The sequence below is a fragment of the Alligator mississippiensis genome, chromosome 2, assembly GCF_030867095.1.
Source record: "Alligator mississippiensis isolate rAllMis1 chromosome 2, rAllMis1, whole genome shotgun sequence".
Classification (NCBI taxonomy): domain Eukaryota; kingdom Metazoa; phylum Chordata; order Crocodylia; family Alligatoridae; genus Alligator; species Alligator mississippiensis.
The window spans coordinates 14,825,588-14,852,970 of NC_081825.1; the positions used below are offsets into that span (position 1 = coordinate 14,825,588).

Below are 27,383 nucleotides of genomic sequence, written 5' to 3' on the forward strand. Positions count from 1 at the left end.
TCTTACACCAATGTGCATTCATAAAGGAACAACTGCAGATAAGTCTTTACAAATATGCTAAGCAGCAAAAACTCTTTAAAAAAAAAAAAAAGAGAGAGATCCACATCCATGGTATATTTAGTAAAGTTCAAGAAATAATGGTAGTACAGTCCATACCTCCAATTATAAATACCAATGCCTTTGGTGTTCCTCAGATACCTCCCCTCCTTTTGCTTAATTGGAGCTATTTCCTGAAAAAGATTTATTTCTGTAAGTTTTTTTTTTCAGAAACATATTGGCTTCCTACTGCACTTCTAATGAGGGCCATCAAGGTTAGGAACAGCTCTGCTTAAACAGGATTTAAAGAAAGTAAAAGTAATCTAGTACTTCCCCTGGCTCTCCATAGTGGAGAGGTCACTTAGGGTTTAGACCCTACTTGCTTATGGAACTGAAGTTCTTCCTCCAACCCACAATTTACAGTGGGCAAATACGGATGACGTGTAAGTGACTCTATACACAGAACACAGGGAAGAGGGAAGCATGAGACACCTGTCTCCGTATAAGTTACATTTGGCTGGTCTCCTGTTAGACGTTTTATTTACTGAAGGGAGAGTCAGGGCAGAAGTTACACTTCTCTCATTAGCTGTTCCTTAAGGGGAAGTTTTGAGTATGGAAGTGTGTCCTGAAACCTGTGTGCCACAACTGGTGAGCAGATGAGGGAGCTGGGCTGTGGGACAGAACCATATGAAGACCTACTCTGCCCTTTCCCACCCCTGAGCCACCACACGGCCAAGGAGAGAGTAGCAGCACCTGCGTGGGACAGCGTTTACTTGTCTCTGATCAACAGCATTTAGCACCTCCGAGTACAGCACCTGCAAAACAGAACTGTGGGCTCTGGCCAGGTTGTGGTTAAAAACCACACTAGCAGCATCAGTGCTCTACTGCAGTCCTCTAACTAGTGTGGGCAAACAGCCCCAACCTTGGGATGCATGTTAGTCAGCCAATACTCTACAACGCCAGTACACTAACTACAATAACCCCCTCTGGAAACATGACCATCACAGGGGAAAAAAAGTTCACTAGACTCCTCAACAGCTGTTTAAAAACATAGCTCTTACTAACACTGTTTCAACTACGTCTAGACAAAGTCCTGGAGATCTGTGTTCAGCCTTTAAGGCGGCCACCGTGTGGGAGCTCATATATAGGACAAGATGTTGTAAGTACAATAAAATATTCTGTGTCAATACATCCATCTGCCTGGCATCTCACTCCTGTTCCAAGTAGCGAAGATACAGCAATCTTTCCCTCATCACGAGTGCATGCTTATGGCTTAAAAGCAGAACAATTAAATGGCCAGTCACAGATTTTTCATACTTTGAATTCTTCTGTCATTTCTTTGTCAGGCAGGTAATCTCTAACAGGCTCTCGGTCTCCATAGAAACACAAGAGATCCAGAAGACTGTTCGTTGTCTTGAGAGATACAGCACTTCCTGCAAGCAATAAGGAGGCAGAACAAGTAATAAGGGCAAGGATACACTGTTTATTCAATGGATACATGAAGTCAAGCTTATAACTGTCACCAAAATGCATCATAGCTTCTATACCCTCACCTGGAGTACTAGGAAAAGGTGAAGGCAACATCTGTGGACTTACATACTTACAGCCGGAAAGGATGAACCTAGAAGAGCATTTTTGTGAGGAAATAACGAATCTGCCTTCTTAGCCATAGCTCTGATGCCACTGGCACTATTCAGAAGGTGGGCACAGGACTGTTTTGCTGACTAACTGTTGAGGAAGGCTTACAGCTAGCAGCCAAGAGACGAGCAAGAAATGCTGCAATATTAACAACATCACTAGAATACCAAGCAGGTTCCAGAAAGACTCCTATGACCTGCCCCATCATAAAATGTAGGAAGGAACAAACAGGATTTCCATTAAAACAGTTAAACCCACCAAATTCCAACGCAAGTGGAGAAGTTCTCTTCATTTGCTGAGGATGCAAGCACATAAGAACTGCCATTTATTGGGTCAGACAATAGGTCCATCCTACCCAGTCTCTCACACTGGTAGAGAGTGGATGCTCAAAAGGGAGTGAAATGGGTATGACCAAGGCTTTTCTCCTGTTCCTCTTCCACTTACAGGCTCCAGCATGTAAGGTCTAGGAAATTCTGATTTGGAGGCTATACCCCTAACTCTCATGCTCAATAGCTATGGATGCACCTTTTCTTCATGAATTTGTCCAATCCCTTTTTGAATCTGGCTAAATCAGGTGCTCAACGTTTTTGCCTTGTGGGCTGAATGGGCCACATCTGGTCCATCTGCAAGTTAAATCTGGCTGGTAGGTCCAATCTGGCACACAGGGCAGGCACAGTGGGGCTGATCTGGCCATGCAGAGAGAAGGGAGGCAGTATTAATTGCCACTGCTTCCTTGCCACCAAGTTTCCCAACCCAAGCAGAGTCCTGTGGGCCAGAAGCCATGGCTCTGTGGGCTAGTTCAGCACCCTGGACTAAACTGTCAGTTTTCACAACATCTTGGAACTGGTGAGGAACTCATGGCTACATACTGGGCACATCTATATAAGACATTTACTGTGAAGCTGACTAATTAGATCTGCAGTAAAGTCTGTGTCTACATGAGCAGTGCTATTAGGACAGAGTAAACTAATCAACTCTGCCATAGGTTAGTACTTGTCAACACAAGTACTATCCTACAGCAGTTATTAACTGCACAACAATGCAAAGCACAGATGCTGATGAGGCTGGCTGGGGCAAGAGGGTGCTTCAACGTGGGTCTTGCACTATAGTACCCTTTTGCCCCAGCCAGCCCCCTCTGCACACACTGAGCTAGGTAGGAATACCATCATCCTGGGCACGTGCAAATGTGGCACCCGGGAGCAATAAACACTGGTGCAGTATGTGCCTGAGTTTATTGCTTCATGCTAACAGCACATGTAGATAAGTCCTCCGTGTTTGTGCTGGGTAGAGGGGAAGCTTTTTTGTTAGTTTTAAGCTTACTACCTGAGTTTCATTTTGTGACCCCTGTATTGTGATAGTCAATAATAAATCCCTATTTACTTTCTCTTAACTATTCAGTATTTTGTAAACCCTTATGTTTCCTTTCCAGCATCTCTTTTCTAAATTGAATGCTGAAGGGGCCTAGCCTCTTCAGTCCCTCCTCATATGAAAGCCCCTCCATACTACCAATCATCCTTGTTGCCCTTCTCTGGTCCTTGTTGGACCTTCTCTAGTTAGTCTATATCCTTTTTGAGGACCAAAACTATGCACAGTATTTGAGATGTGGATGAACCATGGATTTATGAAGGGCATAATGGTACTTTGGTTTATTTACAATTTCCTTCTGAATAATATCTAGCATTTAGTTTGTCATTTTTTGACAGCTGCTGAGCACCAAGCTGATGTTTTCAGTGACCTGCCCACAATGACTCCCAGATCTCCTTCCTGTATGGTAATAGCTAATGTAGAACCTTTCCGTGTAGGTATAGTTTGGGTTCTTTTTGCCCATTTGCACCACTTCACACTTATCTACACTGCATTTCACTTGCTATTTAGTTGCCCATTCGCTCAACAGTGCCAGATCCTTCTGCAGTTCTTTAAAGTGGTAAAGACAAAGGTGACTTATGAATAACTGTGTGTTATCTCCAAATTTGGCCACCTCGCTACTCACCTTTTCCAGATCATTTATGAATGTTAAACAGCATCAATCCCAATACATATCCCTGGAAGACCCTGCTGTTTACTTCTTTCTATCCCAAAATCTGACCATTTATACTCATCCTGTATTTTTCTCTTTAAGCCAATTTCTAATCCATGAGTGTAATCCCATGACTACTGAATTTCATCAGACTAAGCGTGTCTGATGAGCAGGGATCCTGGTTCTCTGATAAGAAATCCAAAACCCAATTTTTGGTTAAAAAAAAGTAACCTCAAATACACATTTTTCTATGATTAAAATGAAACACTACTAAAAATAGATATAGTGGTGTTTCATTTTAATCATGGAAAAATGTGGTTTTGGGGTTATTTTTTTTTTAAATCAGAGAAAACCAAGATACCATATCAGCAGGGATCCTATCAAAGGCTTTTTAGAAGTTCAGATATGCTATGTCGAAAGGGCTTGCTTTGCCAGCATTTCCACTTCACTCAAAAGCTTTGTATTCTAGGATTCCCCCATTAACTGAAGATTAATTTAAGAAACTAGCCTCCCTTAGCGAGGCCAGCCTTGTTGCAGGACTGCATGGCCGGTATGCTATTCTGGCACAGCACTAAGGAAGGATGCAGTTTATAGCAAAAAAACTATGATTTTGCCAGCATAAATACATCTACATTTGGGGCTTTCCCTGGCACTGCTATGCCAATCACAAATCGCAACTGTCACAGCAGTGACAAAAAATTCATTATGCAGACAAAATCTGTAGCATAGACTTGGTCTAATCTGTTCTGGGTAATACATGCTCTGAGCTCACCAGGGTACAGATAACTCTGCTGTGTTAGTTCAGTTTGTTTTATTGCGACATGTTGGTAAGCACATTTGAAATCATGAGAGAACAAGAGAAATTTCCTGGAAGATTGATCACAAATAATCATTTTTGGATGGGAAGCATAAGATACATTGCTTAGACAGTTTAAACTAGAACGTGTTTTAAATTACAAGGTACACTCTCTTTTCTGTTTTATGGACCACTTTGTAAAAAGCTTCACCTTTGGACTCTCCTTTTTCAAACATCTTTTCCCTCTGATTGCTTGATTGGAAAAAACCTGTTTCCAGACTAGTGGGCACAACTGAAAGGGTATAGGCATAATTGCTGATAGTAGATCAAGAAAGCTTCTGAGAATCAATTAACTGGAACAAGTCATTCCTGTAACCCAGTGTTTTATCTTTAAGCCAGCTTCCTGTTAAGTCTAAGCATGCAGGTGCAAACACACACACTTGCACGCATACAGTCAGTGCCAGCTACAGAACGGCAGCTTGAGTACCTGCTTGCAGGAGCTGATCATACATGTCCACAGAAGCTTTTACTTTCCTGAGCTGGATACGTTCTTTAAGAGCTGCTTCACTTACTCCTTCAATCTGAGGTATAAGGTTCTCAGGCATCAAACACTGAAAGCAAAAAGCATGAGATGAACGGTACTTCAAACCCTCTATCCACCAGGACACCAAACGATTGTGTCACCCACCCTTAGCATCATTAGAACTGCAACATAATAGCAGCAACTTCAGTACAAGTAATTTTCCAGGCTCTTGATACCTGAACTGGATCACAAATGCTATTTGATGCTTTGGAAAAAGTGTTTCCCCATTAAAGTCCACATGGAAACATAGACTTAGTCACCAACTGTTTAGTGGCAAGTCCTAAGGCTTAGCCATTGATAGAATGCTATCAGGCTCAGAACTACTGTCTTTAGTCTCACAGTCTTATAGCCCATGTCACTGAACAACCAAAGCAGAAGTAGCAAGTACTTCAAGAACAGAAAGCTTACTGGGATATGAGGCTCTGCGATATCTCTCTCAAAATAGCGAGGAAATTCATGAATGATGTATTTTGCAGCATTTTCCCCAGACTGCTTACTCAATGCAAATATATGCTGTAGGGGAAAGAGGCAAAAGCTGTAAACAAACAAATGCATAACAGAGACGGGAGAAGGGAAAAAAGGGGTGAGACCAAGGATGCTTGTTAGTATTTGCTCTTGGGATTTGCCCAGTTCCACCTTACAGTCAACAGAATGTGGGGAAAATATAAACAGAAAAACAAATTCTGAACATGTTTCAAGGGCAGCGGGACATTCTTTTGCAATTTAAAAAATACACAAACAATTGCTTCTGGCCTGGAGCAGAGGAAGTCAAAGCTTCAAAACAGAATACTTACGAACTCTGTGGAGCTTTTTGGTATAAGGAAAGGGTCATCATGAATCATATAATGAACTGAAGTGGGATCCTGCAGAAAGGAAATGATATAATGTAAAACATTTACAGCCTTTGTAAAATGATGCATTGTAGATTTATTCTACAATCAGAGTCACTATCAATTATTGCAAACACCACTTAGACCCCATTAAGCAGAAGTGTATTTAAGGTTGCAAACTTATGTGACCTTGTGCTGCCATAAAAATGTTTGACAGCACGAACTGAAAGCCCTCTGTCACACCATAAATGCCCAAATTTGTGTCTAAGATAAGAGGTAGTATTCATTTGTGCCACTATTTTGTAGCAGACATGTTTAAGGTGGAAAATGCATGCAGCCTAGATCCTAGGTGCCCCAAAGAATTTCCCTACAGGGCATACAGGATTGTTCCCCTGAAGCTTTGGGTTTCCCTGTTCAGGGAGATGTTACTCAGCAGGATTGAGCCTCTGTCACTCTGAGGAGTGGCAGGCGTCTGACCCTGTGGGATAACAGATAACACCCGTTTCTTTCAGTGAAACAGATCAGCTGTGCCAAGACACATAGCCTAAGTAACAGAAATCCCTCCACTGAAATGTGGGAGTGTCTTAACTCAGGAGTAAATGTATAAGTATACTGAGACTATTACAATATTTTAAGAAGACTAAATGTTAATTCTAAGAGTCTCATTACTCCAAGATAGTGAGTCTTTTGCAGGATAACAAGTCCTCTCAATTCTCAGATGTTAATGAAGAATGAGGATACGCTCAGGATTTGGCTCATAATTTTCAGAAAGGACAGACCCCTATTTACAAATTCATGCCCACAGCATGTCTTGGTTTATAATGTTATAGATCAAGAAGCAGAAATGCAAGTGAGGCTCTTTTAGAAGCTTAACCTACATAGCAATTAAATAGCATAATTAGTTTAAATTAACCAGGGCTGCACAAGGTACAAGGCAGTACTGACTCTGGCTTTATGCTTTATTGGTGCACACACTGTATTTCCCCCTTTTTAAAACTTCCACATGCATGCGACTCATAGCAATACAGTGCAGTATAAAATAACAGTTCTAAACTACTCCAGATTATCCATACATGTGATTATATGGTAAGAAGTTGAGAGGGAGCTGGAGCTGACTCTTTTCATAATGGTGCCCAGGAAAAGACTCCTTGGCTAAGTCCAGACGAGTGCAGACTTTTGGTTCCCTGGGGACAACTAGCAGCAGGACATCTTGTGCCACTGCAACTTGTCCTTGGGGAACACCTGTGCCATGCGCTCTCTGGCACGTGGCAGGTTATCCTGGGTGGGGTAGGGGAGGCTGGGGCCATGCAGTTGCTGGCCCAGCCGCCTTACTTGGGGTCCTGGGGAAGCTGCAGCTGTGGCGCTCCTGTAGCTAGGAGCGTCGCCGGCAGCTGGAGTATGGCTCCGGCCAGTCAGGCTCTGGTTTTGGATGGCATGCTCTGTCCTCGCATGCGCCACTCCACTTTTTTTCTGCATGGGGTTTTTGATCCCTGGATCTCCAGGGGTCAAAACCCCATCCCACACTGCAAGGTAGTAGTGCGGAAAATGCCTGAATGTGCCATATGTGGTGCCGCAGATGAGTCTGTGGTGCCACATGTTGTACGGCCACATTTGTGGACATGGCCCTTAAGAGTACCATGACTACTCTGCTACAATGGAGTCCATTCCTTACCCCCACAACCAACTTCCTGAAAACTGATGGGTTATCCAAGCCTCCAGATTCACTGGCAACTTGTCCTTAAAAGATGTGGTGACGGCAGGCTATGGGTTCTTCATTTATCTCATGCACCATGAGGGATTCAAATTATCAGCGTCATGGACTCTTGTTGTATCACTTGTCTAGTATTACAGAAAAAATGATAGTCTGCATGCATCACATTGGAAGAAAAGAATGATAAAAAGCAGTATTGGCAAGACTGCCCTTTGCAGGGTGGTAGAAGGCTTGGGTATAGATTTCCTGGATTAGCTACTTTATTTGGTAAATTGCAGCAACCTAGAAACTAAATTGGTAGGGCAGTGTGTCCATCTTGCTTCTGCTATGGTTTCAGCCAGGAAATAATTTTTCTTTCATTAAGGGAATTAATACCTTCTAGGGACACTGCCAAGGGTGCCATGTGATGTGACAGGTTTTTGCTCAAATAGGAGCTGGGATGCCACTTTTCAATTTCCACAGTAGAGATTTGAGCAAGAGACTAATGTGTTAGACAAACAGCACTACCTAACTGCATAAGCCTGATTATGCATAAAAGAAGTACTTACACGTTTTACTGTAGATGCAAGTGCTTGAAGAACTGCAATTTTATCCCTAAATTTAAGAGCTTTGCATTAGAGTGGAACAGGCTTTCAACATCTATGCATTTTCACATTTAATACAGAACACTACAATTCCCAGATGATCAATATTTTAAACAAAACTGCACTACTCAGGTCAACAATGCTCTAATAGTGTTTAGAATAATATTTCATTTCTAGTTGGAGGAAGGGGGCATTAAAGTTTAGTTTAACAGATGAAGCAGCAGAGTTGGGAGTGGAGGTGTAGCTGTGATGGTCGAGGAAATTTGCAGGAGGCAAGGATTTTTGTGGGTGATCTCATTTACTAAACCAACTGCATAGTTAGGAAAGATTTAGACAAGTTTTGGGAACTAGGTACCCTGCCTTTGAGATATCGGATGAACAAGTATATATTTTCCTGCACCAAACACACCACATAAAGTTGGGAAGGAGCATGGTGGAGAGCAGAGAGTTTCTAATACTCCTTCATAAGCCCCAATTGACAGAAACCACCTCTTTGATCAACTACTGGATGAGCATTACTTCAGTTACCATTGGTTTTCAATGACAAAATATTTTCTCTTTCCACAGCACTCCAAGGCCCTGAAAACTCAGAGATCTATACTCAAATCTTTGTCTGGTAGTATGTTGCTACGGCACTGAATCACTAAAGATTCACCCACACTGGTGCCTGCAGTATCTCCCTTCTAGATACGTGGCACAGCAAGCAGGACTACTCAGCACTCCAGCCACCTTGCCACCAGAGATTAACTAGAATGAAGTGGATGCAACACACATCCTCGTGTGAGCACACCCCCTTCAGAATAACCTGCTCTTCAAGTCAAGGGCTCACAAAAAATGCATGCTGCTTGGCTTTCATCAATCTATTCCATTTACACCAACATCTGCTTCAGCTACATGGAACTGCCTCTTAGCCTCAGACACCCCAAAGGATCAGTAAAGTTTGGCTATCTATAAATAGGATATCTAAGTAATGAAGGAGCAAACTCTGATGTTACAGAGGGTCATTAAAACGGTCCTTTAAAGGACAGGTAAGGAGTGGCTTACTAAAGACAGAGCCCTTTGTCCAGTCTTCCCATGCGACTTTGTTCTTCATGCATTCCAATACAAACTTGTTTTTTTAAGTTTTTACTGTTAGCATATAGATAAGTGCAGAGGGAAGGTATCCAGAAAGCTTCTGATCCCCACTGGGAAGGCGGGGGGGTTACAAATGGGATCTTTAACACACTTTCATAACAGCCAAATACAGGCAGTCCTTGACTTACAAAGTTTCAAGTTACAACGTTTCGCACTTACATTCATAAATTGACACCCTGTTTCAACTTTCTGATGTCAGTTTCAACTTACAAGGCTTGATCCGATGTGACGCTACGCCAGCAAACAAGTTCGCTGCATTACCCATCTCCCTGGAGAACATCTGTCCAAACTTCCCTGGATGCTTTCTTTAAGAAAGCAGACAAGACTCCAGGAAAACCTGAAGCCAAGACTGCTGAAAAGACTCCAGCCAAGAACCCTTCAAAAAGTCCAGCAAAGTCACCTCAAATAAGTCCTTCCAAATCAATATGATTGCTATTTACAATATAAATACATTAATCTAGCTATATGACTCATCTATAATTGATTGAGTACAAAATTCAGGGGTATTTTTGGTGAAAGTAGGGTATTGGGCCTGGGTTCAGGAGCCAATCCCCCCATTTATAACATTGTTTCTTATGAGAAAATTGTTTCCGAGTTACGTTTTGACTTAAGACACAGTTTTCAGGAACCAATTGTGTCATAAGTCCGAGGACTGCCTGTATTTCTTTTTATCGTTAGGAGAAACACCATGACAGTTAATGCAAAAATGACAGAGGGTGTCAACTCTTTTCTCAAGAAGAGACCGAGTATTCTCTAATAGAAAGCAACGGCGAGAGACTGCTCCACACTACTGCTGCAACTTACAGAAGCAAGTTAAGTTCAGCAAGATGGTCTCAGAATAGATGTTTTTAGCTTTCAGTTATATCTGGAAAATAAACACTCACCATGTTTTCCTTCTTGGAATGACAACTTCTTCGTTGGGAACTTGAGGAAACAATATCGAATACAGCATTGTTAGAAAGAAACTTGCAAACAAAACGTAGCATTTTAAACTGTTAATAGTTAAAAACAGATTCTTATTTTCAGTGCAAAGAGACCCAAATGTAATAAGTTTTAATTTATGTGCATTTAGCTCAACTCCCACACAGTGTATTTTGCAGTGCTGGAAAAAATATTCAATGAATCTACTGTACCTCCTGGATCAGATACAGTCTTCTGAAGTGATGCACTTTCTGAACAAAGCCTGTGGAAACAAAACGTAGCCAGTTTTGTAATGGTTTTTAGGAACACACAGATCAATATACATTGCAAAAACAAGCTTACAGGCAGCAAGGGACTAAAGCATCGACAATAGTCTGAAACTGGCTACGTTGCCAATGTCTGAGTTTGTTTTCCTAAAGCTCTGTTAGAATTGGACAACTAAAGGAGAATCTCAAATAATTAGGGGGGGTAAAAAAGCACTGTGCAAGTTTTTGGCCATTGTGGCTGCAGTAAAGCTTGAAAACACATTCATAAAGTTCAAAAGCAGAAGGCAAACTGAAGGGAGAGACTGGCCTCATGCTTTTGTAGAGACTTCTCCCAAGATTTCTGTTTATTTGTTTTGCATATTCAGCAGGGCAATGCTGCCTACATAAACAAAAGCTTTAAGCTGGAATATCTATATACAGCTATGTATCTAGAGACAGAAGCCAGATGAACACTGTCGTAGGCCTGACACAAAGCTCTCAGAAAGTGAACCGACTGAAAACCCCAGGTGCAGGATCTTTATCTACTCTCCTCTCTATAGATTTTGTGCTCAGGCCCGACGTGCGTGGCTTGCTACAGACATGACGAGACATCCTCTACTGCAGGTCTCTCTCGACTGCGCTTAGTTTTTTGTCATAATCTAAGTGCAGAGCCAGTCATACTGAATCTCTACGGGCCTTTCCGCACGTTCAAAATAACCAGACAGAAGCCAGCTCTCGAGTTCCTCCACATTTTCAAATACAAACTTGATAGCTGGCTGGCTCCTTTCATAGCTGGAGAGTCACTTCTGTGGTGCAATCATTATTTTGGATGTGGCAGGTCAAAATTTACTGCATAATTGCGTGATACATGTCACGTGTAGCAGTCACGCTTGCTCCATGGTCTAAACAAATTATTTCTGCTTACAGATGGACTCGTAGCCCTGGCCTTGCTGCAGGGTAGGGGTGACATGGGCTCCACATTGGCTTGACCCTGCATGAACCTAACCATGCCTGACTGCATGCAGAAAGGATGCATTTGGTGAATTCTAGCCAATTTTGGATTCTAAACTTCATCACTGAACAAGAAATGATTTCTATACCTCCCTGCCTGCCATCTGACACCACCAGGGAAGGCATCCTGCTTGATCAGCACAACAAAGAGCAACTCACAAAGATGCTCTCATGGACCCAGAGGGACAGATTTTCCATCTCCAGCTCCCTCTGTGCAAAAATGAAGTTTATTTCCTACCCATGGGGACTTTTTACTATCCTTCATTTTCCCTGAGCCCAATGAAGAGTGTGAGCCCAAAAGCTTGAAAAAAAAGACATTTTTTTTTTCAAAAAAGCATCATCTCTGAACCAAGAGCTCAAGATTTTTGGATTTCTTCTTGCAGGCAGATTGGCACCCCAGCCTGCTTCACATCACCCAGCTGGTGCTGCAGGGAGTACGACATCATTCCCAAAGTGGCTGCACACAGCCCACCAGGTCTCTCTGAAGCTGGGGGAGTGGCAAATACTCAAGTCCCTCCGACAGCCCCAGCCAGGTCTCGAACTCGGGTCCTCCTGTAATAGAGCCCGGTGTGCAGAGCCTCAGAGCGCGCCCGGGGCCGCCACGACGCATGCGCAAAACTCTCCCTGCCGCGCGTCGCACAAGGCCAGACGCTCAACTTGCGAAAACAGCCGCTACCGCCCGAGCCTCATGGCGCATGCGCCACTGCTCAACCGTCCCCGCCGGAGTCACCGGCTTGCCAAGCGGCAGCCTCCCCGCTTGGAGCCGTCAGACCGAGGCCCGCACCTGCCCGGCTGCGCCCTCCCGGAGCCGGGCGCCTGCAAACGACCCCGTCCGCGGAGCTGTCCCGACTGCCGCCACGACACGGTACCCAGCCACCGCACCGCCATCTTGACATCCCGCACAGCGCACGCCGGGAAGGGCGGTACCCTTCCTTCGGGGAAATACCATTCCTTCCCCCCTCTCCCCGGCACTTGGTAGGTTCCGGCCCCTCCCCCTTCCTCTCGGACACTCCGGCACCGCGTGGCGCAGCCGCGAGTCTGTCGGGCCGGGAGACTAGCAGCAGCGGGGGCGCCCGTCCGCCTGCTCGCCATGGCGCCGCTCCGAGAGGTGCCGTGGCGGCGGCTGTCCGAGATCTCCTTCGGGATGTACACGGCCGAGGAGCTCAGGTAAGGAGCGAGCTGGGGCACCCCCACCCGGCGGGGAACTACAGCTCCCGGCATGCCGTGCGCCGCTCCGCGGCATTCCCTGGCGGGGCTTGCGCGCTGTGCATGCTGGGGCGTGTAGTCCTGCAAGGATGAGCCCCCCCAACGGTGGGCGGCGCTGCTCCAGGGGTTTGGGGGTGAGCGAGGGAGGACGCTACCACTCTGGCGGGCGGGGGGCGGGTGAGCCCATTTAACACCTTGGCAGGGGGCTGTGGGAGGGGGGAGGGGAGAGGCTTGGTGTGCTGAGCCTCTGTCTTGATCTTCAGGAAACTAAGCGTGAAAGCCATCACCAACCCGCGCTACCTGGACAATGTGGGGAATCCTGCCGCCAATGGGCTCTACGACCTGTCTCTGGGCCCGCCGGACGCCAGAGAAGCCTGCACCACCTGCATGCAGGACTTCGACAGCTGCCCAGGGCACTTCGGCCACATCGATCTTCCGCTCACTGTCTACAACCCGCTCTTCTTCGATGTGCGTTCAGGTGGCGGTGGGGGTCGCGTGTCAGTCGTGCATCTTTGCTGTCTAGATACCCCTGCCTGCCAGGACGAGCTGGGCGCAGCCCCAGCCCTCTGCGGCAGCCTGCCCTGCCCCGTGCAGATCCGGTCACACAAGCACGCGTGTTCTCCCAGGGGTACACATAGCTGCGGGATCTGCCCTGCATGTGGCTCAGTCCTGTGCCCTGCCCCGTTTGGACAGCCCCACTCCCACCCCCACCGCTGAGCCAACCTGTCCTCACCTTGTGTGCAGATCCCTCCTGGGGTGTGTGCACTAGCTCTCCCCGCTCCCCCCGGACAAGCCGCTTGCAGCTCTGTCCCGCACTCTTACCATGGTTGTGCAGCCCCAGCCCCATTCCCTCCCTCACCGCGGGGTCCTCAGTTTGCACCCCCCTCCTCCCCTTTAAAACGAAAAAAAAAAATAAAGGGATACCTGAGCTGGGTATTTGAGAGAGAAGGGGTACACTTGTTAAAAAGAGGTTGAAACCCTCTGGTCTAGATAATCTCTGGAGGTCCCTTCCAGCCCTACTGCTCTGTGATTCTATGATACTTGAGGAATATTTCAGTTCGGGCACAGAGAAGTTAAATCGTAAATAAGGACCACTGGAATTTCCCCCGTGTGCGCCCCTGCTGCTGACTGGTGAAGGGTCCCTGTTGGCCTTGCCATTCACTTCTGATGGGCAGGAGGCAAACTGCAGTTTTAATTATGCCCCGGGTTTTGCCTCCTGTCCAGTCAGTAGCAGGCAGTGGGGCTGTTGGGGCTTCTCTACCAATAGAGAGGAGGAGGTAAAAACCGCAGTGTATTTAAAACAGGTTTTTGCCTCCTTGCCAATTGAGGGCGAGCAGTGGGGACCCTCCGTCAATCAGTGGTGGGGTGGTGTGTAGGGAATACTGTAAGGAATATGGTAAAGGAGCTACCATACAGTGTACTTCTGGCACATTCCAGTGGTCCCTAACCATAAGAAGCACAGAAGTCCATAAAATGGATGTAAATCAGCAGTGTTTTCCAATAGTGAGCTGGAGTGACCCAGCTTGGGTCTGAGGCTAGCTAGCTGCTACCATTTTTGGCTACCCAGCCATGGTACATCATGGCTCCAGATGAAGCGCCTGTGCTGAATGCCACTGAAGCCCCGGGTCTATTAACCAGATTAAGATCATGGGCCATCGGTTGCCAACTAGGGGCACACTGATTGAGATTTTGGGGGCAACATCGATAGCCGATATTTAAGGAGGCATATCGGCTGATACCGATCTAATACAGTTGCCATCAGGTGGTAAGTCTGGTGTGGTAAAAGAGGAGGGAAGGGGCGGGGGGGCTCAGATCAGCGCCCCCCACTCTTAGGGAGGGGGCAGGGGGAGACACTGCTCAGCTGGGGTGGGGGAGCATGGGATGAAGGCATGGCTTGTGGCAGGGGGAGGGGGCAGTGCCTTGCACCCAGGGAGGGCAGGGGCAGAGGGGCATGTGCCCCCAGATCTGCACAGAGCGGGGCAGGTGGGTTGCAGCTGCAGGGTGGATCCAAAGCCAGTGTAGCGCGGGGCTTTTCTTTCACCGCAGCTCTGCTCCTAGCCCCATGCCACGGCCCAGCACAGCCACGGCAGAATGTCCTGCTTCCACCCAAGTGCTGGGAAAAGCTGGGGTAGCTGCAGCCTCCTCCCAGCACCTCCAGAGCCCGCTTTGAGTCCAGCCCCCAGCAAAAAAAGCCCCGCGCAACTCTGGCTCCACCTTGCAGCTGCAGCCTGCCCTGCGTAGATCCAGGGGCACACCCCCACTCCCCCCGCCCTCCAGGGTGCAAGCAGCAGCAGGAGCTGCCCCCACCCCTTGAGCCAAGCCTCTGTCCTACACGTCCCCCGCCCCAGCTGGGCAGCTCCTACCCCCTCCCTCACTGTGGGGGGCGTTGATCTGCCAAATTATAGGCCCCATTGGGCTAATATCCCATAGAGACAATTTTCTTTATATCAGTACTGATCTGAGATCGAACCAATGTATCAGTGTACTTCTATTGCCAACCTCTGACTTAAAAACAATCTAGTCTTTCACTTCCTTTGATTGTAATTATCGTCAAATTTATTAGAAGCAGCTGCTGTTTTAATGACCAGATATAGAAGAAAATATTTATCCCTTTAATAGTGCTATTCAGTGCAAGAACACTCTGTCTCGAGTTAATCAGTGATAAGTAGAAATTAGTGGTCAGTTTCACTCACATAGTACTGCTAGAGGTGCACAGATGCATTGAATAAAACTGATTCATAGTTCTTAGTAAATGTTTTTGTGGTTAGATGTAATGACTAGATTAACTTCTAAATTGGATTGGGGTCTTCCATAAGGTCTATGCAACTCTTCTGCTTCCCAGGCTATTCAATCTACCAGACTAACTTTTTTTTTCCCCTTTTCAGAAATTATACTTTCTCATCCGTGGTTCTTGTTTAAACTGTTGCTTGCTGACGTGCACCCGAGCAGTGGTTCACTTACTACTAAGCCAGCTGAAGGTCCTGGAGAAAGGGTTGCTTCATGCCGTTTATGATCTTGAAGCTGTCCTGAATAGGGTAGGTAACTCCCCTCTTTTGAGTCGGCAGCAGTAGAATGGCACAAGGGTGCTGATTTCCTCTCTTCTGCCATTCAGTTTTTAGATGAAAATGCAGATGCAACTGGTCTGGAGATTGAAGAAGAATTAAGCCGCCACGTGAATGAAATACTACAAAACAACCAGCTAGGAGATCAGTGTTCAAATGTGAGTAGAATAAGTGTTGTTTCTCTGAGTCTTGGATTTGCCAAATGTGTTTTTAAGGTTACTAGAAGAAACTGGGTCATGGGCTACTTATTTTCCTGATTTTTGTTAAATTCTGCTGTATTGAAAAAGGGAAGAGACTTTTTTCTGAGCCAGTATTAACCCAGGCACGTTCAACTTATTTGGCCTGTGGGGCTTCTTGCGGCCAGATGATTCACCTCTGGTGGCAGCTTGTTAATGCAGCTTCTAGAGCAGCTTGTGTTGGCATAGCCCGAACCCCGGGGGTGAACACTACCAGCACTGCTGCTTTGAGTTGCCAGTGGTGACTGAAGACCCCAAGTTTGGTAGTAGACAGATTGAGCGCGTCCAGACAAGCCCACACATGCCTCTTGCAGTGTCTCAAACTCCTTTGAGATGCTGCAAGAGGCACATGCAGGAACAAGAAAATGTTCTCTGCGCTGCAGATTTGCAGCATTGGGGCAAAATTAGACCCCTGGGTATCCAGGGGTCAAAAAAACCCGAAGAGAAAAAAATGGGGCAGGGCATGGTCCTGGACTGTGCCCTGAGGTAACTGGAGGTTAGGTCTTCTACAGAGACACTTTGGTAGCAGCCAGAGCATCTCTATGGTTGGCCCTCACCCTGGTGCTGAAGCACGCTGCCAACCCAGGCAGGGGAGGCAGCGTGCCAGCCGCAGGGAGCTGGACGCAGGTTCCAGTGCAGGTAAGTAAGGGGTGGGGGAGTGCTGGAGGAGGGGACCTCTGCCAGCCCTACCTACTCCCCCAACGCCCCCATCTCTGCCATGCCTGGCCCCATCCCCCACCTGCCCCCTGAGCTCCCTCCACTTCAGCATCCCCACAATAAAAACAGCCCCCCCACACTGGCACTTGGCTGCCTGTCAGGGTCACTGGGCCCCCCCTGCATAGTGCAGGGCCGGGTGACAGCCCCAATGGCCCACAACCCCTGCTCCTACTGTGAATAGAGGGTTTTTTTGAAGTGCTGGAGGCTGGGGGGGTTGGGGCTGCAGCCAGGTGGGGCAGCAATCTGGGGGGCTTGGGGAAGCAAGTGGGGGCAGGGCATGTGGGCCCTGCAGGGGGGGGGGTGGTAGCCCCTGTGGGAGCCATTTGGCCCCTGTGGGGGTGCTGGGGCCCCTGTGGGGGGCAGCAAAACATACAGGTATTTCAAATTCACTTTATGATGATAATAGAGACAGTGGTACGCTTCCAAATTGTTTTAACACTGTAGATATATCAATGAAACGTTGCTCAACTGATTGCTGTGTCTTTGTCTCTCGCTCTCTATATATAGTGGTCTTTTGTTTTAATTGTGGAGGAACATGGATTTCGGAGTACTTTACAGAGTAACTTTGGGATGTTTTTATCAGAGATTTTTCAGTTTTCAAATAGGGAACGCCAGAATTCCTGCTAGGGAGGCCCGTGGCAGGACCCTGCCTGCTCGGAGCTGGCACCTTGGACCCAGCTGGAGGTGGCAGATTTCCTGGCTTGTTGGGGCCAAGAGGACATGCTTTGGCAGTTCAAAGCAGGCCACCCCGCCTGGAACATCTTCTGGGCAATAGCTGCCCAGATGGCCGGGCAAGGGCACACGTGGCAGTAGTGCCGCACAAAGGCCAACTTTGCCACCACGGTCCACTGGCAGCTGGCCCAGAGGGGCAGATGCCTCTACTGGCTGTGCAGTCTGCATCTGGGTCTGGTAGGTGTGCAGCAGGTCACAGCCAGGCAGCAGCCCCCACTGCCAGACGGCTGCAGTGGGTAGAGGGTGCAGGGAACTCTCAGGGCTGCTTTAGCAGTCCAGCTGGCACAAGGGTTAGTGTCCACAGGTACCAATTGGCTGGGTCCCAGAAGCCCTGAGAGCAAATGACCTTGAGCTACTTGACAGGGCAGCTTTTTGTACTGACGGGGCTAGGACAGGGTAGCTTTTTATACTTCTGGGGACAGCACAGGTGCTGGTCCTAGGCTGCAGATCCAGGAGGAACCAGGCAGGGTTATTTTGCCTCAAGTAGCACAATTTGCCCCACACCAAAGTGCATGTCCGTGCACGTGCACCGAGGCAAAAACTCCTGGTTCAAATTTGCACCGCTTCTATTTGAGCTGCTGCAAGCACACGTGCCTGCATGTGTGGATACGCTCTTTGGGGGCAGACTGAGTGGTGGCAGCATTCACCCCCAGGGTTCCTCAATTGCACCAGCACAACAGCTCTAGCAACCACGCTGACCTGTCCTGTCAGCTACCACTTGGGCAGTTCTGCATCAACCAACCACTTCTCTGTTATGGTGTTGCTCTCTTCCCTCCTTTTACCTATGGCATGCTGTAGGGTGGTATTGGTATTTTAGTTATGTGCCTTGTATGAGGGGGTTAGAATTGATGCCTGGAGACTCCTTGAGTAAATGGTTGCTTAGAGCTGGAGCTGCAAGGGCTGCTGGAGGTCCTGTTCCACATTGATATAAAAGGTGACCTCTTGCAGTCAGTGTTCATAGTGGAGGTTGGAAAGCTACTCTTTGCCAGGCTGTTAGCATTCCAGAAAAGGTGAGATTGGTTTGTTTTTTAGGGAACTATTCTGATACTTGATAATATCAGATGAATGAGAGAGAATAATAGCCAGCGAAGCAGGCTGGATAAAATTCTCTCTCTCTCTCTCTCTCTCTCTTTCTCTCTCTCTCTCTCTCTCTCTCTCTCTCTCTCTGTGCGTGTGTGAAAAAAAATCAGAATTAAAAAAAAGTTAGGCTTGTTTAAAGCAGCATATTCAGTCTGATATTTTAACAACCTGTGTTAAGAAACTTATTTAATTTAAATTGAAAGATATTTAAACAGCTCATTTGCTGTCCAAATTTGAAAGAAAATCGGATCGTTAAAGGGGAAGTCAGTGATAAGTGCCAAGATTCAGCATCTGAAGCAACTGATAGCTTTTGATAGTCGCCTCTCCCACTGAGAGAATCCTTCTTTTCATTTCAGAGTGTTCTGCTAGTTCAGTTTTTTGATTGATTCATTCTAATATAAGAAACTGATTAGAAATCAAGCCCTTTCTACTTTCTTCAGCTTCCAATTAAGAATAAAAACTAGACGCGAGAGGAAATAACTGTCCAATTCTAAAATCATAAAGGACAGAAACCAAAAGCAGTCGATGCAATTTGCAAACAATAGTTGATGCAGCTTCTGTTTGACAAATAGCTTAGAAGTTGATCCATAAAACAATTGTAAAACGGATTGTGCATTTTTATGGGAAAATTCCTTTATGCATAAAATATGCTAAAATAATAATAATCTAGTAAAGGACATGTTAGGTTGCTAAACATGGGAGAGAAGACTTGTGAAGTCAACTGGAGATGCTTCCTAAGGTCCTGGGCTTGATTTCCTGTTTCCCTTCCTTAACCCACCAAGTGTTGGAGCCCCAAGGAGATGGTACACTTGTACCCACTCAGATCTTGGGGAAATACTGCTATCACTCAACAATTCCTTCAGCTTGGAAGTGGATTAAAATCTCTGGAGAGTCATTAGGTCCCTAGAGAACATAAGAGTATCTGAGTAGAAGAGAAGGTTAAGGTGACTGAAGCATGAATTAAATCTCTTCAAAGTATGTGTGTTGAGCTAATAGCTGCTGTTATTCAGTGTTGTAAAAACTGGATTTTACATGGATGTTTGTAACATTGTTGCTTTTATTGTCATGTATTATAATTGTAATGCCTTTGTCTTTTCTTCCCGCTCAGGTAAAAAATGTATGCGAGTGTAGGAGTAAGCTGATTGCACAGTTCTGGAAATCACACATGACTTCAAAGAGATGCCCAAACTGCCAGTAAGTGCAACTGAAGACAAAGCAAGTAGTTTTACGAAATTGTGCCTTGTGAAGTGAATAGTTATATGTACACTGCAAACTTAACACTGGTTTTCACCTTTTTCTTTCTTTTGCTTTTAAGAGCTAAAAGATCACTGGTTCGAAAAGAGCATAACAGCAAGTTGACAGTTACCTATCCTACTGTGGTACGTCAGAAGTCAGGCAAGGAGGCCATCTTGGAACAACCAGCAAGTAAAGCATTTTATTTTGTGCAGATAATCTTACACTTGTATTCTTCACTGTGTTTAAAGCTCACTGTGGTTTAAGATCCACTGCAATAGGTAATTTGCACTTGTGCAGCTTCACGTTAAAATGAGATCCGTTGTTTGCTGGGAGGGAGACTGGGACATGAAAAATATTACCTTTTAATCTGAGTTTTAGCCAAAAAGTTTCCTTTTTCAAGTAATACGTCTGACTCACTTTGGAGACCAAAAGATTTCCCAGAAGAGAGATGAAAATTGACACCCAGAGATTCAGGTTAATTTTGTCAGTGAAAAATTATTCATCTGTTCTGTTGTAGTACAGAAAATGGTGTTTCTGCCAAAGTGTGGCTAAGTCAGTGATTAAGCAAGCGCAGTGGAATTCTGGCTATGGTAGTTAACTCGACTGAAAGGGCATCTCACCTTTGCAGCCAGGGACTGAAAGGTCTGTCATCTTTACCAAAGCCGCAAGTAGATTATTGTACTGGATCTGTGAACCTCATTGGAAACCTAATATGTTTGTTTGCCTGTGGTAGTCCACTAGATCTCTTCCCCCTTTTAACTGTTCGAATGTACCGTGCACCTATCTGTACTTCATAATGTGTGCATGTCAAACTTGGCTTTTTTTCAGTTCTGTTGCCTAGTGAGTGTTATGGCCAGGGATCCGGGTTTTCTGTTTGCTGTGGAAAAACGCTAATTTTTCTCCTTTAAAGGGGGGATGGGGGGGGGGAATCTGCCCCCCCCCCCCCCCCCAAAAAAAAAAAAAAGATTTCTGTGCCTACAGCAGGGCATGGGGCTCAGGGCTGCAGTTTAGCAGGACCAGCTCCAGGTAGGAGCTGCCGGCTCAGCCCAGCGGGCAGGACCCAGCATGGGAGGGAGTGTGGCGCCATGGCTGCTAAGGTGAGGCATCCCCTGCCCACCCAACAGCAGCAGGGGGCACAATTCTGCTCCTTCCTGCACTGGGTCCTGCCCACTGGGCAGCCCAGAAGTGGCACTGGTGGTGGTAGTGATGGTGGCAGGGAGGAACTGCAGGGGAGCCCAGATGTGGACTCTAGGTGGCTGCAGCAAGAAGGGCCCAGCAGCGGCAAAGGGGAGGCAGCCACTTTTCCCTCTGCCTAGCAGCAGTTTCTGCCCAGTTGCTGCTGTTGCTCATCATAGGCAGGTGGTCCAGGGTAGGCATGGGGCAGTCCGGGATCTTGGCTGCGTGTGTCGATCCCGGCTGGTCCGCTCTGGCTCGGGCGAGTCTGGAACAGTTGCAGGGTGGGCTGGGGCCCGGGCTGTATGCTCAGCTGCTGCTGTTGGCAGTGACAGGGAAGAGTTGCAGGGCACGTGGGCTCTAGGCTGTTGTTGGGGAGAATAGGTTGGGGGTTGCTGATCTGCCTGTGGCAGCTCCCCAGAACTGCCTGTGTGCTCCATGGGCCTGAATAATTGCCTGCCCCTGGTATAGACACAGCAGGTTGTGCTAAATTGATTGTAATTTTTGAGGATTTCCACTTTTCGGTTCCTTTCTTTGATAGAAATGGGCAGAACTTGACTTTCACAATTACAGTGAGCAAAAGGTTTATTTCATAATCTTTTTTTTCCCTCTCCCTCCCAATTTCTCAGTCATAGATGAGTCTCATATGGGGAAAAGAGGCTACATGACACCTATCAGTGCCAAAGAGCATGTTACAGCTCTGTGGAAGAATGAAGGTAACTATTAAACCAAATTTATTTTGGCTATCTCAGTGGTTAGTAAAAAGATACCTTAATATGCCATTTATCGCTCTCTCTTTTTCTTTACATCCCTAGCCAACTTTAGGTCTGCATGTTCTCATCATGTAATTTTCTCTGCTGTGAATTCCTTATCAAATTTACACTTTTCCCCAAAATGTGCCTTGCATCCAGATGCAGATAGATTTTGCAACAGAGGGGCTATATCCTGTGATGGTGGAGGGCTATTGACCTATTGGCTTATACCAAATGGTGGTCCCTACAGCGCTTGCTCAGTGTTAGCAGAAAGGTTTCTGTTCACATGGTAGTGGTTGTTCTGGATTCCCATAGTTTCAACACATTACAAACCACCAAACTACCTATTAGTAACTTTTCCTGATGCTTTTCTGGGGGTAGGGGTGGAGGGAGGGCTGAGGTGCAGAGGTAGGAATGGGGCAAAAATTTATGGAGTAGAGGAATGGGGCAAAAGTTTGACTTGCTTCTAGTCTGGCACTTGCACTTGCCCGTTTGGAGATTTGCCATCAGCTAAGGATAATCAGCCTTCATGTGGTAGATGTCTTTGTTAAAGTGCTAAAGGTTCTGGATTCCTAATGGGCAAAAAGGCTTTAATTCTGTACAGTATCATGGTGAATGCTTCTTCCTTAAAAAAATAATACTGGGATTTGGCTCGTGTGTTATAAGAAGTTAAAGGCAATACACTGGAAAATGAGAGGGGGAAAAAAAAAGATAGGCAGTTGTCTCAACTGAATCCTGTCCATCCTGTGTTTTGAGTAAAGTAGGGATCATCTGGAAAAAAAGCATGGGATCATGCAGTTGATTCTGGCTGGTGGGTGAAAAGATGTGACACACACTTTGTCTCCCCTTCCTCCCCAACCCCTTCCTCTTCCTACTTCTTCACCTATAGCCATAATAAATAAATAAATAAAAGTCTAGTAAAGAGAACTTTTTTTTCTATTGTACTACCTAAAACCTATCCAGGAATGAAGTCCTGTTCTTCTAGACCAGGGGTGGGCAAAATACAACCCACAGGCTGGATCTGGTCTGCCAGCTGACTGGATCTGGCTCGCGGCTTTGCCCACAGCGCTCCGCGTGGAGCTAAGCCCCACCCGCTCCTGCTGGTGCAGCATGTGCCACGTTCCAGACCATGCCTGCTGGCCCAGGCCCCAACCAGCATGTGCAGCATCCAGCGGGGCGGTTCCCCCCACCCTCCTGCCCAGAGTGGTGCAGCAGGAGCAGGAGGAGGCGCCACCGCTGGAGGCAAGGGGAGCAGAGCAGCACCCAGTCGGCTGCAGCCACACTGGGATCAGCTCCACCAGAAGCAGTGTGTGCTGGTTGGGGCCTGGGATGGCAGAGCTGTTCTGCTCCCCTCACCTCCAGTGGTGGCTTCTCTTGCTCCTGTCCCTACCCCTGCCCCTGCTGCACTGCTTTGGGTCGGGGGGGGTTGGGGGGAAGCTTCAGCCAGGTGACTTGCTTCAGTGCACGGGACTCCAGCTTCTGGCTGCCTTCCACCCACTGCGCCCGCCTGGCTCCTGCTCCTGAACACTGCTCTCCACCCGCCCAAAGCCCCATAGGGAGTTTTGGTGAGTTGTTGCGCAGAAAGCGAGGGATGCTAACTCGGCGCACGTCAGCTCATCAAAACTCCCTACGTGTCCCTTGGGCCCAAAATAATTGCCCACCCCAGTTTTAGACGTTTGTACAAACCTGCAGTAATAGGCTGTCCGTGCCCCAACAGACTTACAGTCTAATTAGAAAAGACATACCGGGAAATAAACAAGGAGGGGATTAGCTGGGGCATGGAAAATATGGCCCATGGGCTGAATCTGGCCTGCTGAGAGATTTTTATCCAGCCCATGGAGGGTTCTTTGACCCCACCTGGCCCAGCACAGGGAGCCAGCCCACAGTGGCACATCAGACTCATCCTGTCCTGCCACCCCTGGGCACACGGCGGAGCAGAGGTGATGCTGTGGCTGGTCTCTCTACCCAGCTGCTGCTGCCAGTCTGCCCTGCATCCGCTGCTTGGGGCACTGGACAGCAATTGTAGGTGGGGTCTCCATAGAGACCGGCTAAGAACTGCAGCGGGCAGGGCACACTTGGCTGAGTGGATGGGGCAGGGAGTGGCATCCAGGAACAGTATGGGCAGGTGGAAATTGGGATCCCAGAGCCAGGTTCTGGGGCAGAGTCACAATCCACTCCCCACATGTCCCCACGAGGGGCGCCGGTTCCATGGGCAGGGGCTGGCTGCTGCCAGCAGAACTGGCAACCTTTGCGGCATGTGCAGGGAGCGGATCGTGCTTCTACCCTGGGCCCTGACTCTGCACTCTCACCACCCCACAGCCCCAGTCCCTGCCCATCCATCCTGCTCCTGAGCACTGTTCCCCACCTGCCCGCAGCCTTATCCCATCTGCCCAGCCAAGCGTGCCCTGCCAGTGGGAGTTCAGGGCTGGTCTCCATGGAGACTCCACTTCATCCGGTGCCCCTGGTGAATATGGGGTGGGTGCCCTGGGTTGGCCAGGATCAATTGCCCCAGCCCGCAACAGCTCACTGAAACTCCTTGAGTGGCCCTCCAGCCCAAGTAGCTTATCACAGGGGTAGGCAGTTAAATAGGGAGGTGAAAGGGCTCTGGAAGGGAAGGGAGGTAGTTGGGAGCGGGTAGGGAAGAACAAGGTAAAGGTCAGTTGTGGGGTGGAACTGAGGTAAGGAAGAGCAAAAAAGGATGGTTGTAACAGAAAAGTCCCTCTCAAAATTGTTGCATCACAGTTCGCTATCTTTGGGCATTTGTGTCTTGTTCTGAAGGGCTCACTGGTACCCAGCGGTCTCTTTTGTTTGAAACTGTCCAGTGAAATCTGACTCTGGTCCTAATTTAGGCTTTGGAGCATTACCATGTTATAAAAATTTTATTAAAGGGAATCATGTAACTAGGAGTGATAGTATAAAGTAGCCTCTCCTCAAGGGGAAATAAATTAGAGATATGGATTTGGCCTAAATTCTAGTGTTTCTTTATAATGTGCATGTTTTCTTAAGTAGGTTAGAGGTTTTTGAGGGAGGAGAGCTGGTTTTGTTTGCGGGGGAAGGGTGTAATGTGAGTCTAGCAGGGACTGTGGATATGAGACGGGATGAAGGGGAGAAGAGAATATCCCAGGAAGCAGACTGACATCTATTCTGTTCAGGCATCTCTTCAGAGAGATGCCTTGAAAAACCACATAGGATGTCATTAAAATGAAATAATACCAGCTAGAAAATTTTGCTGTTGGCTCTGGTAGCAACTAGTAGGAGCCCTAGAAAATGCTGTTTTAAAAAGTTCTGGGAATAATGACTAACAAATGAACTGACTGGAAAATAAATCATTTCAATAATCTGTATGATGAAAGCTGTCAGCGTTGAGCATTTGGTTCTTGATATATTTAACCCAATGACATACCTTCATTTAATCTCCAAAAGTAGTTGTGGGTTTTTATGCCTGAAATAGTATAATCCCAGCACAACTCTTATTGCTTCTTTAATTGCACTTTTTAGGTTTCTTTCTGAGTCACCTCTTTTCGGGTCTGGAAGTTGGTGAGAATTCAGGATTCAGTCCTGATATGTTCTTCCTTGACCTTGTTATGGTTCCACCTTCAAGGTAATAGTATTTTCTGTCAAATTTTGCACATGTTGGAGTTATTACTACATTTTGTTTGCAGATGTGGAGATTCAAACTATATAGATACTGGTCTGTTAAAATACTATAACAACATGGTTTGGAAAAAATTGGAGTAAATAATAAATGAAGGTGTCCTTTCCCCAGGCTCCTTGGGAAAACCACTGAAGGATTGAAAAAATATTTAAAATAAACCTGAATCTTCTTGAAAAATATTCCTAACCATTTCAGTAACTATATACACTATGGTACTGGTTTCTACCCATAGAACTTCTAGCAAAAGGAGTGATCTTTTAATAAGCTTGTCAGTGTTGTATGTAAAGTTCATGTGAATGCTGTTAGTTCACACTGGTTATTTCTAATACAGTGAAGATCAGTGGCGGGGATGGGGGAGAGGATGACAGGATTGTTTCCCATGGGTTCTGAGTGTATAACAAATGTCATCTGCTATAGATATCGTCCTGTGAATCGCTTGGGAGACCAGATGTTCACAAATGGTCAGACGGTAAATTTGCAGGCTGTTATGAAAGATGTCCAGTTGATAAGAAAGCTTTTGGCTTTCATGGCTCAGGAACAAAGTCAATCAATAAAAATCGGAGAGAGTGAAGTCCAGGAGGTAAGAGCTGCTGCATGCTTGATTTTTTTCACTTGACTTGCTTGGGCAAAAGTTCCAAGCAGGTGGCTCCTGCTGGAACTTTTCTTTTAAAGATCACCAACTGGACTGGCCAGTCATTTATGATTAGAAAGGCTCTCCCTGGACAGGTTTCTGCACCATTTTCCATTATCTTGCTGCTGTAAGAAAGCAGTTATTCAGCCTGCTGTGTCCTGCATTCATTAAAAAGCAAGTATTTAGCATGCTTTAGATTCAATGGGTTGCCAGCACTAGAGAACAAAATCTTCCATATGGCAAAGTTTCTCATAGTATAAACTTTTCCCACACCTCACTGCTAACCTGTAGGACATAAGACCACCACTGTGGATAAACAAGCAGGCACACATCTAAAGCCTGCTAGTACCAATTATTGCTACTGATTTTTAGTAACCAGGCTGATAAAAGTGTTATTTGGTAACAGCATTTAGTCACTACTGATATGAGCTGTATTTTTATGGCTAATGTAGAAGTGAAACACTCCATATGCCATTACCAGACCAAGGAGTCTTCTGGCCTCCCATTGTTTTCAGTTCACTCGTACTGAGCCCTGCAGGAGGATAGCTGAGGATGTCTTATACTACTGTGTGGATTGGCCTGTGAGCTGTTTTGGCTTGTCTGCACCGGGAACTTCTTGCCTGTGTAGTTTACAGTGTGTAAGCTACTCTGTATTAGCTTCCTATGAGGACACTTAGTTCCCTAGGAGAGTGCCTGTCAAAGTGAAGCCAGTGGTTCACAACCTTTTAAATCCCATTGTCTACCTACAGCTCCACAGCTCAGCTGCCCTTCTGCAGCCAACTCTAGCCATAACCCCATGCACGGCCCTGCTGTCTACCTCCTTCATCTTCCTCTTGCAGGACGTGCTCTAGGAACTCCCTATTGTGCGTGCATGCATTAGCTCCCGAATGGAAGTAGCAGAGCCGCCTGCAGTTCCAGCCTAAGGAGAGGTGATATCTGCTTCTTCCAGATCAGGAGAGAAGGCGTATGTAGCAGCCTTAGCCTGTTAATTTCTTTGTGCTTTGAGAATGTTTTGAAGGGAAGAGAGAGTCAGCTGTTTTCCCCATATCTGCTGTTGTGGCCCACCTGCATGCATCTTTGCTTTGTTGGCTGAGAACAACTGGAATAAAGTACCTCACTCTTCCTGTGCTCTGAGTGTTCTCATGGGGAGATAGTGCTGAATTATCCGGTGGACAGAAAATTCGCACCCTAGTGTACTACAAACTTACTTCCAAGCTAGACAGGCTGCTATTGTGGAACACCCAACCGTTATACCAGAGGTACAGGAAACCCTCGGTATTCGCGGGTTCAGCAGTCGCAGTTTCAAATATTCGCAAATGCCGAACCCGCATTTTAAATACACTTCAAACGCTTACCAGAGCTCCTCAGGAGCTTTGCACCTGCTGCTGCTGGGCTGC

At 46.7% G+C, this 27,383-nt stretch overlaps 2 protein-coding genes across 2 annotated transcripts in view; one reads left to right on the top strand and one right to left on the bottom strand.

Moving 5' to 3' along the window:
• PTCD3 (pentatricopeptide repeat domain 3) overlaps nt 1-12,598 on the bottom strand; it is a 35,121-nt gene extending 22,523 nt beyond the window's left edge. The window contains exons 1-9 of the mRNA XM_006271488.4: nt 12,291-12,598; nt 10,463-10,512; nt 10,214-10,253; nt 8,160-8,205; nt 5,865-5,933; nt 5,479-5,583; nt 4,975-5,098; nt 1,354-1,469; nt 157-230 (exon numbers count right to left, since the gene is read on the bottom strand). Coding sequence (XP_006271550.3) covers nt 157-230; nt 1,354-1,469; nt 4,975-5,098; nt 5,479-5,583; nt 5,865-5,933; nt 8,160-8,205; nt 10,214-10,253; nt 10,463-10,512; nt 12,291-12,598 — 932 coding nt within the window. The remainder of the gene's footprint in view (nt 1-156; nt 231-1,353; nt 1,470-4,974; nt 5,099-5,478; nt 5,584-5,864; nt 5,934-8,159; nt 8,206-10,213; nt 10,254-10,462; nt 10,513-12,290) is intronic.
• POLR1A (RNA polymerase I subunit A) overlaps nt 12,590-27,383 on the top strand; it is a 64,581-nt gene continuing 49,787 nt past the window's right edge. Inside the window, exons 1-9 of the mRNA XM_006271487.3 lie at nt 12,590-12,673; nt 12,976-13,180; nt 15,598-15,747; nt 15,825-15,932; nt 19,648-19,733; nt 19,855-19,964; nt 21,578-21,664; nt 25,199-25,301; nt 25,773-25,935. Of these exons, the coding sequence (XP_006271549.1) occupies nt 12,597-12,673; nt 12,976-13,180; nt 15,598-15,747; nt 15,825-15,932; nt 19,648-19,733; nt 19,855-19,964; nt 21,578-21,664; nt 25,199-25,301; nt 25,773-25,935 (1,089 nt within the window). The 5' untranslated portion in view covers nt 12,590-12,596. The remainder of the gene's footprint in view (nt 12,674-12,975; nt 13,181-15,597; nt 15,748-15,824; nt 15,933-19,647; nt 19,734-19,854; nt 19,965-21,577; nt 21,665-25,198; nt 25,302-25,772; nt 25,936-27,383) is intronic.